Source organism: Microchirus variegatus (assembly GCF_963457635.1).
Source record: "Microchirus variegatus genome assembly, chromosome: 6".
NCBI classification, from domain to species: Eukaryota; Metazoa; Chordata; class Actinopteri; order Pleuronectiformes; family Soleidae; genus Microchirus; species Microchirus variegatus.
Window position 1 is genome coordinate 21,244,229 of NC_139807.1, and position 17,569 is coordinate 21,261,797.

General features: G+C 40.6%; 1 protein-coding gene across 1 annotated transcript in view; it reads left to right on the forward strand.

The window, feature by feature from the left end:
- ablim3 (actin binding LIM protein family, member 3) overlaps positions 1-16,697 on the forward strand; it is a gene marked incomplete at its 3' end in the record, with an annotated part of 104,603 nt that extends 87,906 nt beyond the window's left edge. The window contains exons 10-23 of the mRNA XM_083891789.1: positions 1,622-1,783; positions 2,920-2,949; positions 3,103-3,229; positions 5,798-5,893; positions 6,678-6,728; positions 13,236-13,370; positions 13,516-13,586; positions 13,818-13,986; positions 14,844-14,873; positions 15,069-15,124; positions 15,238-15,304; positions 15,410-15,420; positions 15,563-15,643; positions 16,584-16,697. Coding sequence (XP_083747915.1) covers positions 1,622-1,783; positions 2,920-2,949; positions 3,103-3,229; positions 5,798-5,893; positions 6,678-6,728; positions 13,236-13,370; positions 13,516-13,586; positions 13,818-13,986; positions 14,844-14,873; positions 15,069-15,124; positions 15,238-15,304; positions 15,410-15,420; positions 15,563-15,643; positions 16,584-16,697 — 1,200 coding nt within the window. The remainder of the gene's footprint in view (positions 1-1,621; positions 1,784-2,919; positions 2,950-3,102; positions 3,230-5,797; positions 5,894-6,677; positions 6,729-13,235; positions 13,371-13,515; positions 13,587-13,817; positions 13,987-14,843; positions 14,874-15,068; positions 15,125-15,237; positions 15,305-15,409; positions 15,421-15,562; positions 15,644-16,583) is intronic.
- Positions 16,698-17,569: the final 872 nt, after the last annotated feature.

Consider the following 17,569-nt stretch of genomic DNA (forward strand, 5'->3'; position numbering starts at 1 on the left):
TTTTGCAGATGATTCAGCCTTGATGTAGTCAGTATCGACGTGTAGTCCTTGTCAACAAAGCTGTCTTCCTGACGCTCTGTCCTCCGCTTGACTTCAGGCAGTGTGTGTTCTGTGTGTTTTCAGGACAGGGTGGGTGTGTCTGCTGCATCGGTTGCAGTGTAAGGCACCAACCTAAAAGGCTGCTCACTCCCTTGGCCTGTTCACTTGTCTCTGTTATCTCAACTCTGTTGTCATCAGTGGTGTGTTGGGGGTCAAGCTGATATGGGAATTTCTAGAATGATTTAATTAGTTGCAATGTGTAAACAACTGTTTTGACAATCAACACATCAGTCTCCACGTTTTCTCACTGTGAAACAAGATCAGGCTCATGTTTATGCATTAAACAGTATCAGTGATGACCATCTTTACTCATCAGTGCTCAGAAAGCATTGAAATCTGCAATCCAAAAAGAGATGAAGACTTGTAAATTAAAATTTAATGTAATCTTGTGTCAGACCGTCCTTCAGTCCTGCACTCTTGGTCCAGACTGAGAATTCTTAAAGCCAATTTCACACTACATGATTTTCAGAGTCGAAGTCGCTATGCATCCCACATTACACAATGTTTTTGTAATCGCTGTGAGTTCCTACTACGTGAGTGACCAATAACAGGGGTCATACACTACATCAGGGCTATTCAATTACAAACTCAGTTGGCTTGCATTTTCAAACCGAGAAATTTAGCTGGGCAAGACAGTCTCCCAGAATTAATTTTAACTTGCAATTATAACTCAACATGTTATTTTAGCCGGGTTGTATGTGATCGTTTTTTTGTTTTAAGTTGTATTCAACTTTTTCATTAACCCTTGTTTTTAGCTGCTTTCACCCTGCCCTGGTTTCTGATTGGCTGGTTTGGCCTTAATAAAATGTCCAGCTTGCATCAGGCAGACATGGGCAGGTCTCAGTTTGCCTTGTCTTTACTTGTCTGATGACGAGTGAGTAGCCAAGATGTGACAAGTCTTGCAAGACGTGACTGGGTTATCGGGTTGGAAATCGTGTAGTGTGAACTATAGGCTTAACAAGAGCTAATTGGATTTCCATAAAATGTTGCAAAGGCATTAATAGTTGCTATGGACATTCCTAAACAAAGCCTCAATCAATGGTCTTGCCATTGCTTGCTGAGTGCTGTTGCATGTCTGCATGCAGGAGTCACTGCTCTCTGCTCAGCACTGCTCTGCTCTCTTCTCATAATCAATGACCTTTGTCTTTAAGGTGATGGATGAGGAAGAAATGCAGTGTAAGCACGCTGGCTGTCCACAGTCTTATCCTCTCTCTCTTTACTCTAATACATGTTCACACATGCTGAGCTCCTGAAGGTCAACAGCTTACACCGCTGTCGGCCTCGGCGGCGCACGTGTGTTATGTTGATGAGCCCACACACGCCCGCACACACGCACACACACACACACACACACACACACACGTGTGCTTCATCAGCTCTTTCTCTCTCCCACTCACCACTGCATGATCATCTCACAGCTGCCAGTGGACTTTTCATTCTACATCGTCCATGTGGTTGATGTTGTTTCTGTCTGTCTGTGGTGGTGGGTGTATTTGTGTCTGCGTTTGTGTCCTTTCTCCAGGCCACAGTGGAGAATGAGATCCTAGATTATAAGGACCTAGCTGCCCTGCCAAAGATCAAGGCCATATACGAGGTCCAACAGCCTGACCTCATATCCTCCTCATGCCAGCCCTACCACAGATACACATCTGATGACAGGCTAGACACTTACAGCTATGGGGAGGTACTACTGCCACTGGTCTTATCAATAGTCTTTTTTTCAGAAGAAACACTTGATTCAGTTTTTGTGTGGCGTTTCGATTAAGAAGTTTATTGTGTTTGTAATATACATGTAGCACTTGTTGAAGTTCACTGTTTGAAATGGTTTTTATTAGGGATGAGCCTGGTTCAATACTGGTCAAAATCACTAGATCAGATAACATACAGATAAATAAATTTAAAAAAACGCCAAGTATCTTGGGCGTTTTTTTTTGTATGTATATACATATACATATACATATTATGTATATGTATACATATATATATATGTATATATATATGTATATATATATATTGCATGCTTCACTGTGCACAGACTGTAAAAATCTTAATAAAAATCAGCAACAGCATTTTAGCTTTAGAGTCATGCTAGATACTTATTTTTTGAAATAGCTTCAAATCACTCAGTATTAATGTGTTGATAACAGCTTCATAGTTGACAAAAGTAATATGTTTCCATTATAATTTCATGAAATTTGATTCAACCAAACCAGACATTTTGATTAAAAAATTGTTGTTGTGTGCTTACTGGGAAAAAATACTATTTGTTAATTATTCAGCTGTCAACATAGCAAACAAATAACATACTGTCATCTTGGTGTAATGAACAATGTGTAGGACAAACTCAAGGTAAAAGTTTTGGGTTTTTTTACTTCATTTTTCTGTTATGTCAAGAAGAATGAAAACAATCAGTATGAATGAATGAATTTTGTAGTAATAATTAGGTGGATTTTTGTGCCTATAATAAATGATTGATTGATAACGAGAGAGACAATCAAGGTCCTTAAAATTTGCTTTTTAGGAATACGATTATCTGATATTTTAGGGCGAAAAATTCTAGTCTAGTCTATCAGAAAGGTGTCCATCATCTTTGTGTGGTGAAACCACAACTGACTGTACAATAATAACATATCCATCTTCTCAGGCAGTCCATTGATTATCCATTAATTTGTGATTGGAGATCATTATATAGTTGCAAAATATGACTTTTTTAAAAATGTAAACACATTTTTCTTGTGGTCATGTCAGAAAAGATGGCATATGCTGTGTAATTTGTGTTGCTTCAGCACAAATAACAGTTTTCCTCTCTCTACTCACCAGTCACTTGGGACGCTGTCTCCCTATTCTCAGGTAAACGATCTTCCTCCCAGTGTAAGTAGCAGAGCACTCCTAACACGTTTTAACAAATGAACTGCCAGTTCAACCAGTCACTGAGATATTTGTCTCCCCGCTTTCCTCTGCTCCTCTTTCACTCCTCACATTTCTCCCTTTTCCTCTCTATAGGACTTTGACAGCCTGGATTTGAAGCACAGGAGGTGCTCCAGTCCAGGTTATATAGACTCACCGACATATAGTCGTCAAGGCATGTCACCCATCATGCCACGCTCTCCACAGCACTATGCCTACCCTGGTGAGTCACATAGCATTCACCACTGTCTCTTCATGACCTTAGCACTTGATCGTCCAGGCTGTAAATATTGTGAAATGTGCTTTTTTTTGTCAGAGTTAAAGCACTTATACTGTAAAATCTCCAGGTGGAGGAATGTTCTTTTCTTCTGAACAGTGGGGATGATTTCATTAAAAGTGGGGTGTCTTACAGTTTGGGAAAAAGTATTTTCCAGTGTTGGATTATCCATACATTTGGTGAGGAAATGTTTAATGTGAATAATTAATAATTTGTAATAATTAATTATTTATTAATATCCTTATGAATTAAAAAAGGGCACCACTCCTCTTCAACAGAGGAGAAAGATAGGTTTAGAATGACCTGTAACACCTTTCTCGTCTCGTTTATCAGATATATAAATTTGGATTAATATGAAAAATATTAATTCTTAAATTTGGAATGGAAGGTGTGAGATCGTACACTGGCTTCTTGCAATTACCCTGGTCAGAGGCATACAAACACAAAAGGCAAAGAACAGTATTTTAGATAAACAAGATCAACATTTATTAGGGTTAGAGCACGACTGCACAGCGGGGTCTGGCTCTGGGCGTCTTGGCCCCTGGATGTCCCATGCCTGTGCGGGAGGATTACCCGGGGTGGTCCGGGATCCTGCCGTCTCCTGCTTCTTGTGGGCCCCTGGCTGGGATCCCTACGTGAGCCTCTGCCTGCTTCCCTCTGGGGGAGAAGTCGTGTGGTTGACTCTGGGGTAGGCGTCGGGGATAGCTGTGGCGGGCTCCGACCTGCCTCCTGGGGGGCGGCCTGGGGGAGGCTCCGCTGTCTCTGGTTAGAGGGCACTTCCTGTTTAAAATGGCCAACTTCCTGTTGGTCAACGGCCTGTCTGTTAACGTGTTCAGGGAAGTTCGCTTGTCTCACATGTCAAGTTTTGGAAAGATCGGACAATGTTAGTCTTTACTTCCTGTTATGGCTGGTCTCACATGTTAAGTTTCGTGCTTATCGGTCAATGTACAGCCAAGTTAGAGGGCACTTCCTATTTAAAACAGTCGTGCTCGAACCCTAATAATTCCTTCAGTTTTCAAGAGGGTTCTTGCACCATCCTGCTCAAACCCTAATAATCCCTACAGTTTCCAGAGGGTTCTTGCACAGTCTTGCTCGAACCCTAATAATGAGAATAACTCCTTCAGTTTCAAGGACGGACAAAGGAAAAATGTTCAACTCGGCCAGCGAGGATGAGACGATTCTTCAAGTGGTGATTACCTCCGTTAACACAGATGAGGTCCGGTTGGAAGGGTTTACCTCCGCTAACACAGGCAGTCTGTCTGTATCAACGGCCTAGTTGGAAGGGAAAAAATGATGTGTGCTTATAGCTTTTATAGTCTTCACCTCGGGGGCGGAGCATCCCGTGATTTCCACCTTTGGGTGAACAGTTGCCTGCTGCTGATGTCATGCACCGCAGTGGCTTGTGGGGAATGAGTCCATCACAGACTTGGTCTCCTGGTGGGTCAGGATTTTCCTTTGTCCTCAACATGTGGTTTTTCAGGCTTTATGGCTTTCCAGTAGGCCTCAACAGTCTACAATGGCTAGGCCCAACACCAGTCTCTTGATTACAATTAATATAGTAGGATGATCCCACTGTAGTATCCATTTGTTTCGCGCAGCCACTCAGTACAATGTAAAGAAGTAAAAAAAATATTTATTTTTCGACAGTCATAAAATCAGATCAGGTTGCTAGGTAACAGCAACAGTCCACAGTCTGGTTGTTTGTAGTATATTTAGTCTCTGTGCTCCTCAGTGTCTGTGTTGGTTTGTTTTGTGTTTGTCTGTTCAGGTCATGTCTCAGTCCCCTCTCTGATTTTCATGTGTTCCTAGTCTTCTCCCTTTGTTTTGCTCCATATTGGATTTTTAAATTTTTTTGCCTTACTAAGACTCTTTTTTGTTAATTTTTACTAACAGCATTTGGGTCCTACGGTTTTTTAACATACCCATTACAGTATAATGTAATGTAGTATATGTATCACAGTATTATGTGAGTGCAGCGTTACTTAAGTTTAAAGGTCTAAAGTCTAAAGGTTAAACAAGTTATAATTTGCATAACTTCCTGTACTGCCTTCAGTTTTTGTCTTTAAAATCTAATCAATGAGCTCCAGTGTGGTATTTAGGAGAGTTGGATTATGTGGTTGTTGATTGAAATACATGTGTTGGCAACATGAGCTGTTTCAGTTTCCACTTTCATCACCAATCTTGTATGATACTTTGATATATAATCACTAAAATCAACTCAAGATTTCCCACATTTTGGGCAGACTGTTTTTCACTACTCTTCAAAATACTTTTTTGGCTTCATTATATGCTCACTTGCTCCTTGGCTGTCATTTCAATGAACTCTTGCACATGTGCACTGACTGTTATAACCACAAACACGTCAATAATGTTGGTCATTACACAAGTGTAAAAGTGATGTCATCTTGTAAATTGACTGAACATTTAGGCTGTTTAGGTTTTCATCTGCATGTGTTGAGGTCTTTCTTTCATGCTCACACTTTCTTTGCTGTTATTGGCTGCGGCTGGCTACAGGCTCTGAGAGTGGCAGAAGTTCACCTTATTACAGCCAAGAAGGGCGGTCAAGCACACCCACCACTAACCAGCCCCCTACACATTTTCATGTACCAGGTAGGACTTCTCATCTCCTCACCGCCTTACTCACAATCTAGATTTGGGGTGTCTGACTCAAATGACCTAGGGGCCAATGAGCATCTAGTATTGTCAAGAGAGGGAAGGACTAGAGAAAAAAAATAGTAGTGGGTGGGCAATATGAGCTTAATATTAAAACATCATTTTCAATCATAATATCACAAAGAGGATATTGATGAATTCATGATCAGAATTTCAAATTAAATGTGCTTGTTTTAATGTGGAACGATGTACTTTATACTTCACAATAAAAACATTTATATGATGCAAAATAAATCTATTAATCAAATATAAATTAAATAATAATGTAGGCAACTATAATTAACACCAAACAAGCTAATATATACAGTGTGTGTGTATAAATATATATATATATATATATATATATATAAGGGCTACAACGATATTCGATTTATCGATTACTAAATACTTTTTTTATTGTTTTAATGTTCTTTCCATGTGGCCCGTGGGCCGCCAGTTTGACACCTCTGATCTAGATATTTTACTGATTATATTTGCCATCACTCACTGGTGCTGCAACCCATTCAGCAAGGTCACTTGAAGTTTGGTGGGAAGGAGGGATGTGTGCAAATGTGACTACATCATAGTTTTTTATACCATACATGATTGTTGTGGTATATTCATCCCCTTGCACTACATTTCGACCTTCTTTTATAACCCTCCCTCCTCCCTCTGTACCTCATACTGTCACAACACATCACCCCTTCTTTTCACCCCCTTCATCTCCTCTTTCTCTCCTCAGCCACAGGAGACCCCAACATCTTCAGGAAGCCTCCCATCTATAAGAGAACTGGTACAGTGCAGTTAGCCCCGCCTTAGCCTGCCTGTCCTGTCAGTTGAGTGATGCTGTGTTTGAGTACTCGATGTGAATGTTTTCACTGACCTGTCGGTGTTCCACAGCAGCCCCTTACTTTAGCATCGATCAGTATTGATGTCCCAGTTATCTTTGAAACGCAAACCACCACAAACAAGACCAGATCAATGGAAAACATTGAAAGTGCACTAATGAGATAGAGATTGACTAACTTTTAATTTTACAATTGAGGATCAATCAGACTTATTGCACCCATAATGTAGAGGAGCAGTGTTTAATGTGCATGCCTGCTTCTGCGTGCAGCAAATAGAGCAGGAAGAGGCCATGAATGAAGACATGGTTGTTCAGGCCTGAGAAGTGTGGAGTACTAGTGACTCCACACTTGTGACACTGAGTAGACACAAAACATCAGCAGAATAGAACAAAACAGGGGCACAAAGCACTACATGAATTTAAATGTGCTGTGGAGACCGTTTGTGTTTGTCCAGCTTAGCTTTGTTAGCCAGTTAGCAGTGTGTGATTTAACAAGAATCTGTTTTGTGTCATTTTGTGCATTTATGTTGTTGTTGAGTCAAGTCACGTCGTGGCATCGCAGTTCGCACAAGAGGATGGCTCTGCCCTTTTTTTAATGTCATGAAACTTCAATGCAGTTCAGTCATCTGGACTACATGCTCGTGTAGAAATATTTATTCGAAAACATGCGCTATTCCCTCTTCACATTACCATGGAAAAGTTGATGGAGGATCATTTATCTTTGTCGCTGTCCTGCATGTTCCTCTGTAAAGGGTGTGGGCTACCTTGTTATTCATTACTATATCACTGGCCGTAATGTTTAACATGTTTCTATAATATTGTTCAAAAACCTCTCAGGAGCCACACGGTCAGTGTAATGGTTAGCACTCTTGCCTTTGCAGCAAGGAGACCCTGGTTCTGGTCAGAACAAGGGCCTTTCTGCAATAGAGTTTGGATGCTCTCCGCTGTGTGTGTGTGTGTGGGTTCTCTCCACGTTATCCAGTTTCCTCCCACAGTCCAAAAACATGCAGATTTAGGGATTAGGCAAATTGGACACTCTAAATTGACCATATGTGTGAGAGTGTATGGTTGTTTGTCTCTATGTTGCCCTGTGATGGACTGGCGACCTTTCCAGGGTGAACCCCGCCTTTCGCTCTATGTCAGCTGTGATTGGCACCAGCACCCCCTGCGACCCTCATGTGGAGGATAAAGCTGTAGAAGTTGAATAAATGGATGAATTAGTATAAGTGATTAGTATTCTCACATTTAGCACACATTAGTCATAGCGATCCTTGTGGTTCCTTAGGTTTACCTAAAACGTTTGCTGATTAGTTCCTGACGGGTTTAGCATTAAATATAATTGATTTTGACTTAAAAACCACAGCAGACAGTAGTTGTGCTCATCAATGGCCTGTGATGTACTAATCAAGTTTTCTACCTGTATAGAAAAGAGACAGTTTTCTAAGATTGTCCTTGAGCTCCGTACAAGTAGCAAAGCTCTCACATTGTTCATCTCCCTCTGGGATACTCCAATAATGTTTCCCTTTTTCACCTCTTTTCTTTTTATTGCACCCATCACTTGTATTCACTTCCCTTCACCCTCTGCTCCACTTTACCCGGTGACCTTGCCGCTGTAAGTATCTCCCTCCTCTCACTGTTTCACTCACTGTCAGTAGATGGATGTTTCATATGTCTGTGTGGGTGGGTGTTATCCCATGTCAGGATATCAGTGGCATGTGATGCCAGCACACTATACTAGAATGTGAGTACAGATGTGTGTACAGCGCCTATGCGATGACATCAAACCTCTAACTTGTGCGTGTAAATTCCATTCACTTTCAATGGACAGACGGGCGTCACGTATCACACAGACGCTGCACACGCGTTGTTGCACATCCGCCTACGTGACGGGTGAACTACGCCTCAAATATGTCACGTGACGACCACGCGTGACTGTTTGTGGTAATCAAATAGCGAGGGGTCATTCATGCCGTGCCACCTGCGCACGCAGCAGACAGTTTAGGCTATTTCAGTCACACATGCACACGTTAAGGCGTCTGAAGCGTTGGCTTCAGTACAATAGCGACACGCATTAACGTCTATAGCGTGTGCTGTGCACGTCTACAGTATAACTCATAACTAGAACATTTCATCAAAATTGGTATGTGAGTGGATGGGGGCAGCCGGGCGGAGGGATTTCCTGGGAGGACATAACGTCACTCGGGGTTCCCGTTTCGTCCCGGCCCGTTTCATTTTTGAAATTTTTGAAACCACGATTTCATGAGAATCACGTTACAGCTCCTTCCACAGCTACTTCACAGCTACTTCCACAGACACTTCCCACAGCAGCGGCTGGGGCGGAAACGGGTGTGGTGCTCGTCGACGTAGTGCTGTCCCCTATCCTCAAATGAGGATCAGCACCATGATGAACATGGAAAAGTTAATTAAATAAATTAAATAAATAAACTGAATAATTGAATTCAGTTCGAGGTTATATAATTATAATGATATATAAAGTAAACTGTATGGGTTTGGCAGCTGAACAGCGCATGAGCCCACTGTGCGGAAAAAATATTTCCTGAACTCATTCTATTTTCCAGCATTGCCGAGGTAGAAGAGAACGTCATCAATCTTGAAAGGGTTAGTCAAGGTGGTTGAATTTGAAGCATAATCATTTCTTAAAGACAATACTCACCTCTCCAACTCTCGACACAGCCACAATTTTTTTGTTTTGTTGTTTTAGGACAGTGTACACGTACAATAATCATTTAAATGAAATGAAAAGTTGGGTGTCAGTACATTGAGACGAGCGTGCGCACAGACGTCCGCTGCGTTCGCACATGACATGACACTTATCACCCGTCACCCTTCATTATTTGGTATACCCGCAATACGCGCGTCTGTATGCAAGTGTATCGGATGCATGTTTTTTCATCTTTATGCAGGCGGCGGCGACACGGTCAAGGCGTTTTAGTATAGTGTGCTGGCATAAAATACCCCTGATAGTCAGGACTGTCTGTACAACCATTAATTCCTGTGTGTGTGTGTGTGTGTGTGTGTGTGTGTGTGTGTGTGTGTGTGTGTGTGTGTGTGTGTGTGTGTGTGTGTGTGTGTGTGTGTGTGTGTGTGTGTGTGTGTGCACGCGCGTGCGTGTGTGCGCGTGTGCGCGTGTGTACAGAGTGAGTGACTGCATGTCATTCCCATTGACTTCCATTGACTGTGTTTTAGCACAGAGTGGCATCAATATCATGATCTCATGCAGCTCATGAAATGACTGTATGCCTCAGGCTGAGCAGTAACTGAACTAATGTTAATACTGGCTATTTTCATGCTGCTGGCTAAAATATCGATCTTCTCTCTGGCAGGAATGGTGGAATGGCGACAGTCGATTTAAGTAGCATGAATGTACATTTTTGCTGTAGGTGTTTGTGGTGTTCATTAACACATTTCTTTCCTGAGGACACTCCAGTGAAAGTCTGTTAGTTTGTAATTTTTGGGCAACAGACTGATTTCTTTCTGAGAATATGATAGCAGATCAATGCCACTCTCATGTTTCTTGGTTAATAGAAAAGACCTGAAGCAAAGCAAAGCTGGTGTGGATATGTTCAAAACTTTTTTGTTTCTTGCAAATTATTATTATTAATAAATGGGAGGGTTGAGTCAGGAAGGACATCCAGCATGAATATATCTGCCAAAGCCCCCTGGAAAGGGAGAAGAAGAAAGAAAAGAAAAAATATATGAAAGACTTGTAATGCTTGTTAATCCTGTCAATCATACTTCACATAATTGTCTCATGCAAATCAACAAGCTGATGATATATCTTTACTTCAAGTCCAACCACCTTTTAGAAAGAATATTTTGTAAGGATATATATATGTAATATATTATAACATTTCATTGTTTAACTGTATTTTACTAATGGAAATAATTTTTATCAAAATGTCACAGAAATGCATCAAAACTTTGTACTTTGAGCTTTCAGAAACTTCCCACATAAGATGCTGTAAATGCAACATGAGGGAGGAATTTAAATGGATCAACACAACAAAATTAGGGCTGTCAAAAGATTACAATTTTTAATCAGATTAAACTATACAAACTTAGTAAAAAAAAAACATTACATTGTAAAGAACCTACATTATAAGACAATATAAATATATATATATAAAAAAAATACTGTAAATAACTTTAAAAAATGTTTTAAGTAAATTATACATTGCACTGTAAACTCACATTATAAACAAAATATAAAGTATAGAAGTTAAATAGTTTTCTTGGGGGTACTAAACCCACAGCAGGAAATTCCTCATCAGCACCTTTGAAGTAGATGCACCGATTTTTTGGGGGCCGTCCCGATTTTTCAAAAAGTTTGACCTGCCGATACCGATTTTAGCGGATTCCGGTTGAAATTTTTTAAACCACTTTACAGCATACAGAAAGATATTTTTGCATATTTTCTTTAATAGAAATTTTTAACATAGAAATACAATCAGTTCACATCCAATATCCAACTAAAAATACAAAAACAAATCACTACCTGTATGTGTAGTTTATTTAAGTTTAAACATATTTACAACATATTACCTAAACACAAATAAGTGAATGAACTAATGACCAAGAGCGCAGATCTCACTCTCTCGCTCGCTCTTTCTCTCTCTCTCTCCCGCCCCGTGCCAACAATGCTTCACGTTCTCTGCTCACACAGGTTTAAATGACAAACAAATAAATACTGAGTGAGTTTTGTGTAAGTGATTTAATGTCCTGACTCTTGACCCAAATATGCCAGGCTTCGTTCAGTGAGTAAGTTTTCATTCAGAGCAGCTCTGCGGCTGCGCGGATGTTGTGTAATCAAATACACCGGTATGTCGGTATATTAAAAATTCATATCATAACGGGAAAAAAAGCCCTACACTCTACTACATGTACATGTAGCCGTGTGCACGTGTGTTGCTGATGCTTATTAAAATCTGAATATTTCTGTCTGACCTGGTTCCGGTCACTGGCCGATTAATCGGTGCATCCCTACTCTGAAGCACTGCTTCTACTAGTTAGCGTTAGCGTCTGCTAGCATTCTGACACTAATGTTTGATGCTGTTCAAGTCTGTGTTCCCGTTAGTTAGACAAAGTAACTGTTCAGCAACAGCAGTCATTTACCGTTAATGTTATGATTATATCACTATCTGCGCCAGCAGCGCCACTTACAACTGTGTGTCTTTCTTTCTTTTTTTTTTCATCCTCTTTTTTTCCTTCCTCTTCTAACTACCTGATTGATAACTCCTCTTCATTTTCCTTCAGCTTCATTTACAACATGCAGAACGATAACTTCACACAGGTTAACGTGAGGTGACTTGGGGCCCCTTTAGGGAGGTTTCCTACTGAGATGTCATTGCAAATCAACCATTGTTGTTTAAGGGGAAGGGGGATGCGGCTGGTCACTGATGCATTTAGGCAACAGCCCTCAGGCTCTGAGTGTCGGGTGCCCCCTATCGGCTCGGGGCCCCAAGCCTTGCCTGTTCATAAACTGCACGTCTACACGTAGCGCAATGAAAGTGAGAAAGTGCGTTAATGCGCTAAAAAAAAATTACGCGTTAATTCCACAAATTAATCATCCTGCGTTAACGTGTTCATTTTGACAGCCCTAGACAAAATATAAGTCTCACACCAGTAAACCATACCTTTTTAATTTTTTATGATTTGACAAGCATGATACAAAGAATTACTGCAGATGAGAAGTAAGTGTCAAGCACAAAGAATTGTTGCATTATATTATGGCATCTTTTCAAAACCGAGCACAGAGATGTCAGGGTCTCATCGCTGCAATGTTGTCACTTAGAAAGTCGCTGCTTCTCAAAGAATGAAATAGTCTTTTATAAATGTAAACCTATTAAAGTAAAACGTGTTAATGTTTCCTATTTAATAAAGATATACATTATACATTACAGCAATGCTACAGCATGCTAGTCATTATATGTATTACAGGTGTTGTGCTTCAGATTCTTAGAAGCAAAATATATGAAGCAAATTAAAAAATGACAACATTTAACTGTACTATAAAACAAATCCTGTTAGAAATAAGCCAAATATTCTTCATTTAAATGTTCTTGTTTATGAAAAAGAATATGCCAATGGAGTAAGCATGTACAAACATGCTACACACAAAACTGGCTAAATTTTAAGAAAGTTGGACTTATCACAAGAAAATAAGTTTTGTTGTGTAATAAATGTCTATTCAAACTGAGTCTTTCGTCTTGATTAAGCGGAATTTACGCATGTATACCTCAGAATTTCTTACATTTGCACACTCACCAATCAGTGAAAGTGAATATGTATTAGTATCTTTTTCAGACAAAATTAGATCTGTTTTCTTGGGAACAACTTCTCAGAAATTAGACTTAATTTGCTTTCTTAAAAATCTTTTTTTGCAGTGTGTACACAGATTTCTTTCTCCCTAACTCCATCCATGTTTCTTCACAGACAATCATATGGAAGCAGCCACCAAAAGCAGGACCAGCGAGGACATCCTCAGATCCTCCAGACTGTCCACCTACTCTTCCGAGCCATACACCCCATCAGAGTCTGACTACTACCCACATGGCAGCTCCCCCAAGGGTACAAAGCTTTTTAGTGCTTGCCATGCAGTTGATTTTGGAAATCTTTCTTGTGATATTTAGTTACTCGTCATCGCTGGTGCCGCGTTTCATTCTGAGATCCACATTCAAACAAGACTCTCTTTCGTCTCTTTGATCTCTCTCAGCCTATTGGGCACCGAGGCGACGCTTCTCGACAGGAGGAGACGAAGAGAGTTGGAGTCACAGTCTTCAAAGAGTAAGAGCTTCATTATATTGTCTCACTCTCCTCAGCAACAAGAGAAATCCCTCCTCAGAAACACCATGAGTAATGCACTTATGTACACTGTTTAAACTGCTTTTCTTTATTTGCTTCACCCTCCATCTCAGCAATCGCTGCACATTCATTTAGCAGTTCTCCCTAACCTCAACTTCGATTTTTCTTTTCTGTCTCCCTGTTTGCCTCATTCCTTGCTCCCATTCCTTCCAGATTGGGAGTGGCATTGGGAGGATGATCCTGAAGGAGGAGATGAAAGCCAGATCTGGTTCCTATGACAATGACCCCTGGGGCAGCGCGAGGAATTCTCGTTGTGGGAGCAAGGAAGCGCTCATCACCACAGGCTATGGCACCACAGTGTACAACAACACTGTCAACGGCTGTAAGGATCCACCCTGCCCCCACACATCACCCCCTTTTGTCTGCCTCTCTTATGCATTTCTGTGCAGCCACTGGAACATTTATGTGAGCCTCAACATATAATGTCACTGGGGTTTGGGGCAAGGACAGTGAGGTTGTGGGTGCAGGTCAGAGAGGGTCATGGCTGCTGCTGGCTTTGGCAGTTTGTTGACATTTGAAGATGCTGAGAAGGGAGAACAGCTGCCTCCAGCAGCACCAACCATTGTTCTGAGGATATCTGCTCACTCTGATTCGGAGCATTTAAACCACAGAAAACAAATGTGCAGACATGTGAAGCCACCAGAGTTGTTTGTAAAAGCAAAGCTTCTGAGTCGTTTTTTTTTAGCTTTTTTTCCCCCTCCACTCGCTCCGATCTATCCATCCATCTATCTGTGTATCTATCTCACTCTCTCACTCTCACAGCTGGGGTCCCATATCCTGTTTTATTTATGAACAGTAAGATCTCTCATTAAAGCTGTGTCTCTGCTGGGAGGGGATGCAACTGAACTGGACTCTACTGGCTACACAACAAAGGCTTGTAACTAGACAGGCTGTTTGGTGCAATTAGGTGGTCAAGTGTGTGATCTGTGTTTGTACTGGTGTGATTCCATGTTTTTTGTTTTCCTTTCTTCTTCTTTCCTGAGCCAGGCTTGGCCTCTTTCTGCCTTATTGCCCCTTTGATGTTTTTTCTGTGTATCCCTCCCACGCCTTGATAGCAAATCAACTTTCGTCTCCTTTACAGTATATATTTAAAGGAATCCAACGAAAAATGTGAAAAATATGTGTTGGTTACAGAAAGAAAGATGTCATCTTAATTTGTGTTTATTCTTTGTTTCACAGCTCCCCGGTCTCAGTACAGCACTGACAGTGGTGAGTTCATCAGTTAGATTTTAATGACAAAAAATGCCTTTAAATGTATTTATTTGTTCATAATGATGGTGTCAACATCACAGATATCCAATGTTATGTGCGTGGAATATTTTTAGTTAGTCATGAGTGCCTCCTTCTGGCATTGACCTGACACCGTTATCTGATTTCAATGTGTCAAACTTTCCTGTGTTTTAGATTTTGTTTGCAAGACTGCCTCACTACCACGATATAGACGCAACGGCAACCAGAGGGTAAGACCTCACGTGGCATTTGTCAAAAAATACCTGTGACGAAGTGTTTATCTTTCAAACACTTCATCTGTGGCCATTTGTGTTAAACTGATTGTCCCTTCTTGCATCTGCAGCCTCAGAGTGCTGACTGTTACCAGTACCAGTATGACAGTAGCTCTGAGGTCAACTGGGGCAGCAGAGGTAATTTAATATGAATTAAAATCACCTACCACTTATTACATTAAAGCAATTATTCTGTGCTTTTATTCGACTGTACTGATTTTGATTGTCTTTCTTGTCTCCCAGCAGAGTACAAGGTAATGTTTTAACATAATTGTTTCACTAATTAATTCCGTGTGAGCATGACTGCGTATAATGTTGAACAATTGTTGAACACTTGCTATTAGCATGTGTCTGACTGTAGTCAAATAAAACAAGGCTGCCTCCTCTTGCCTGTAGATTTACCCCTATGAAGCGCTCATTGTCACCACCAGGGGGCGGAACAGGCTGCCCAAAGATGTAGACAGAGCCAGACTTGAGGTAAGTTATAAATTAGTTTTTGAGGTCAACTTAGCCCTGGTTGCCAGTCATTTAATGGCAAGTAAAGTTACAGGTAAACTGAAAAAACAAAATGTCTTGAAAGAATTATTTCATTAGGCAACACAGATTAACTTAATTCAGAGTTTATACAAACATTTTCATAAAAGGTGAGTTCAATTAATTTGTGTGTTTAAAGTATTACTTTTGTCCAATCATTTTCCTTTTTCAGGTTCCCTAATACCCACCTAAGTAATCTCCCACATAATCTCATCACACTGGGGCCTAAATGTAATTATTTTGTGGAAAATAATAATTTATTTTTTATTCCAACTTAGATTTGGCCTCAGCATGTACAATATATTATGCAGCATCTACTTGAACACTGAAATGAAATACACCTTGCTAATTGAATTTTCTTTTCCTGCACCATTTTTATAAATTTGCTGTGAGAAAAGTCATGTGTTGCAGGCTCTGTCAGAGGTGTCTCGACACCTTGCAGCTGTAGAAATGACAAATGAGATACTGCAATTCAACAACTTGGAAGACTTCCTCCCCCTCAACTCAGAAGTCCCAGTATGAATAAAACACAGTCCGAGTGTGAAACAGAGATGACTCCTAAACAAAACTATGCTTGTGGCTTTTGGAAACTTTGGAATTAACTCACAGTAAAACAAATGAACAAGCTCAGCCTCAAAGCAGAAGTAACTACCCTCACACCCTGCCACTGAACGGCTCTCTCTCAGTGCTTTGAACATTTTGTATATCAAAGTGAGTTACTGCCCAATACTGGTAATATGTGTATAGTCATTTAATATGATTTTGTCTTTGAGTCACTAAAAAATCTTCCTCAGTGGTACCTGAGTGATGGAAAATAAAGAGTATTTGATGGATAAACATCGTACTGATGTGACAACTATGTGTTGTCTCCCTGTCTTCTCAGCGTCACCTGTCCCCAGAGGAGTTTGTCCAAGTGTTTGGTATGACGGTGGAGGATTTTGACCGACTGGCTCTGTGGAAAAGGAACGAACTAAAGAAACAGGCCCGGCTCTTCTAGACGTATGCAGACATCCACTGAGTAACGCCATAAACAAAGTTTAAAAATACTTTTACTGACTGTAGGAAGGAGAGAGAATGATGAATTACTTAAACTCTGTTTCACTGCCATTGCTGAGAACCTGTTCTAGATCTCCTCATACGACAAACCAAAATTCTGGTCACACCAGCCAGCGTGGACTTGTGGGGATGCCAAGGGAGGGCCACAGAGACGTTATGCACACATGGTCTGACAAGTGCAAGTGAGGCTGGAGTGAAGTGTATGCATCAGAGACTTTAGTTTTGTGCTTTTCTTAAGCTTGGGGGATGCCACATGGGGGAGCAGAGGTCTTTGACCAGAGCTGAAGTACTTTAAGGTCAAGTGTGTGAAATTTTGCAATATTTATTGGTGAAGTTGCAGATTTTACCTTCAATTTGGCCTACACAGGACTTTTAAACGAAGAGAAGAGTTTTGGTTTTGCCTTATTCTTTGTGCTCTTAGTGATGAGTGTGCAGCACCAGCAATCTGAATTAGTAGAATGTAGATACAGTACATCTTTAATGACACTTTATCAGAGTGAATGACGAGAGAAGATGAATGAGTATATGAGCATACAGTATCACTTTGCATTAATTTACGTGTGTGAGTGTGTGTGCGTGACCTGCTTAGATTTGTGTGCAAATGACAACCAAAGTGAGAATGCAAATAAACAGATTAGAAGATCACTTCCATGTTTAATATCCTGGTAAAATAGTTAAGGGTCATCAGTAGATGCAGTTCACTGTGCAGCTGTGTGGTAACCTTAAAGAATGTGCAATCCAGTAGATTTGATAGATAATGGAAATGTCAATCCACCTGTTCCACATTTTCTAACTCATTGCAATACAGTTATG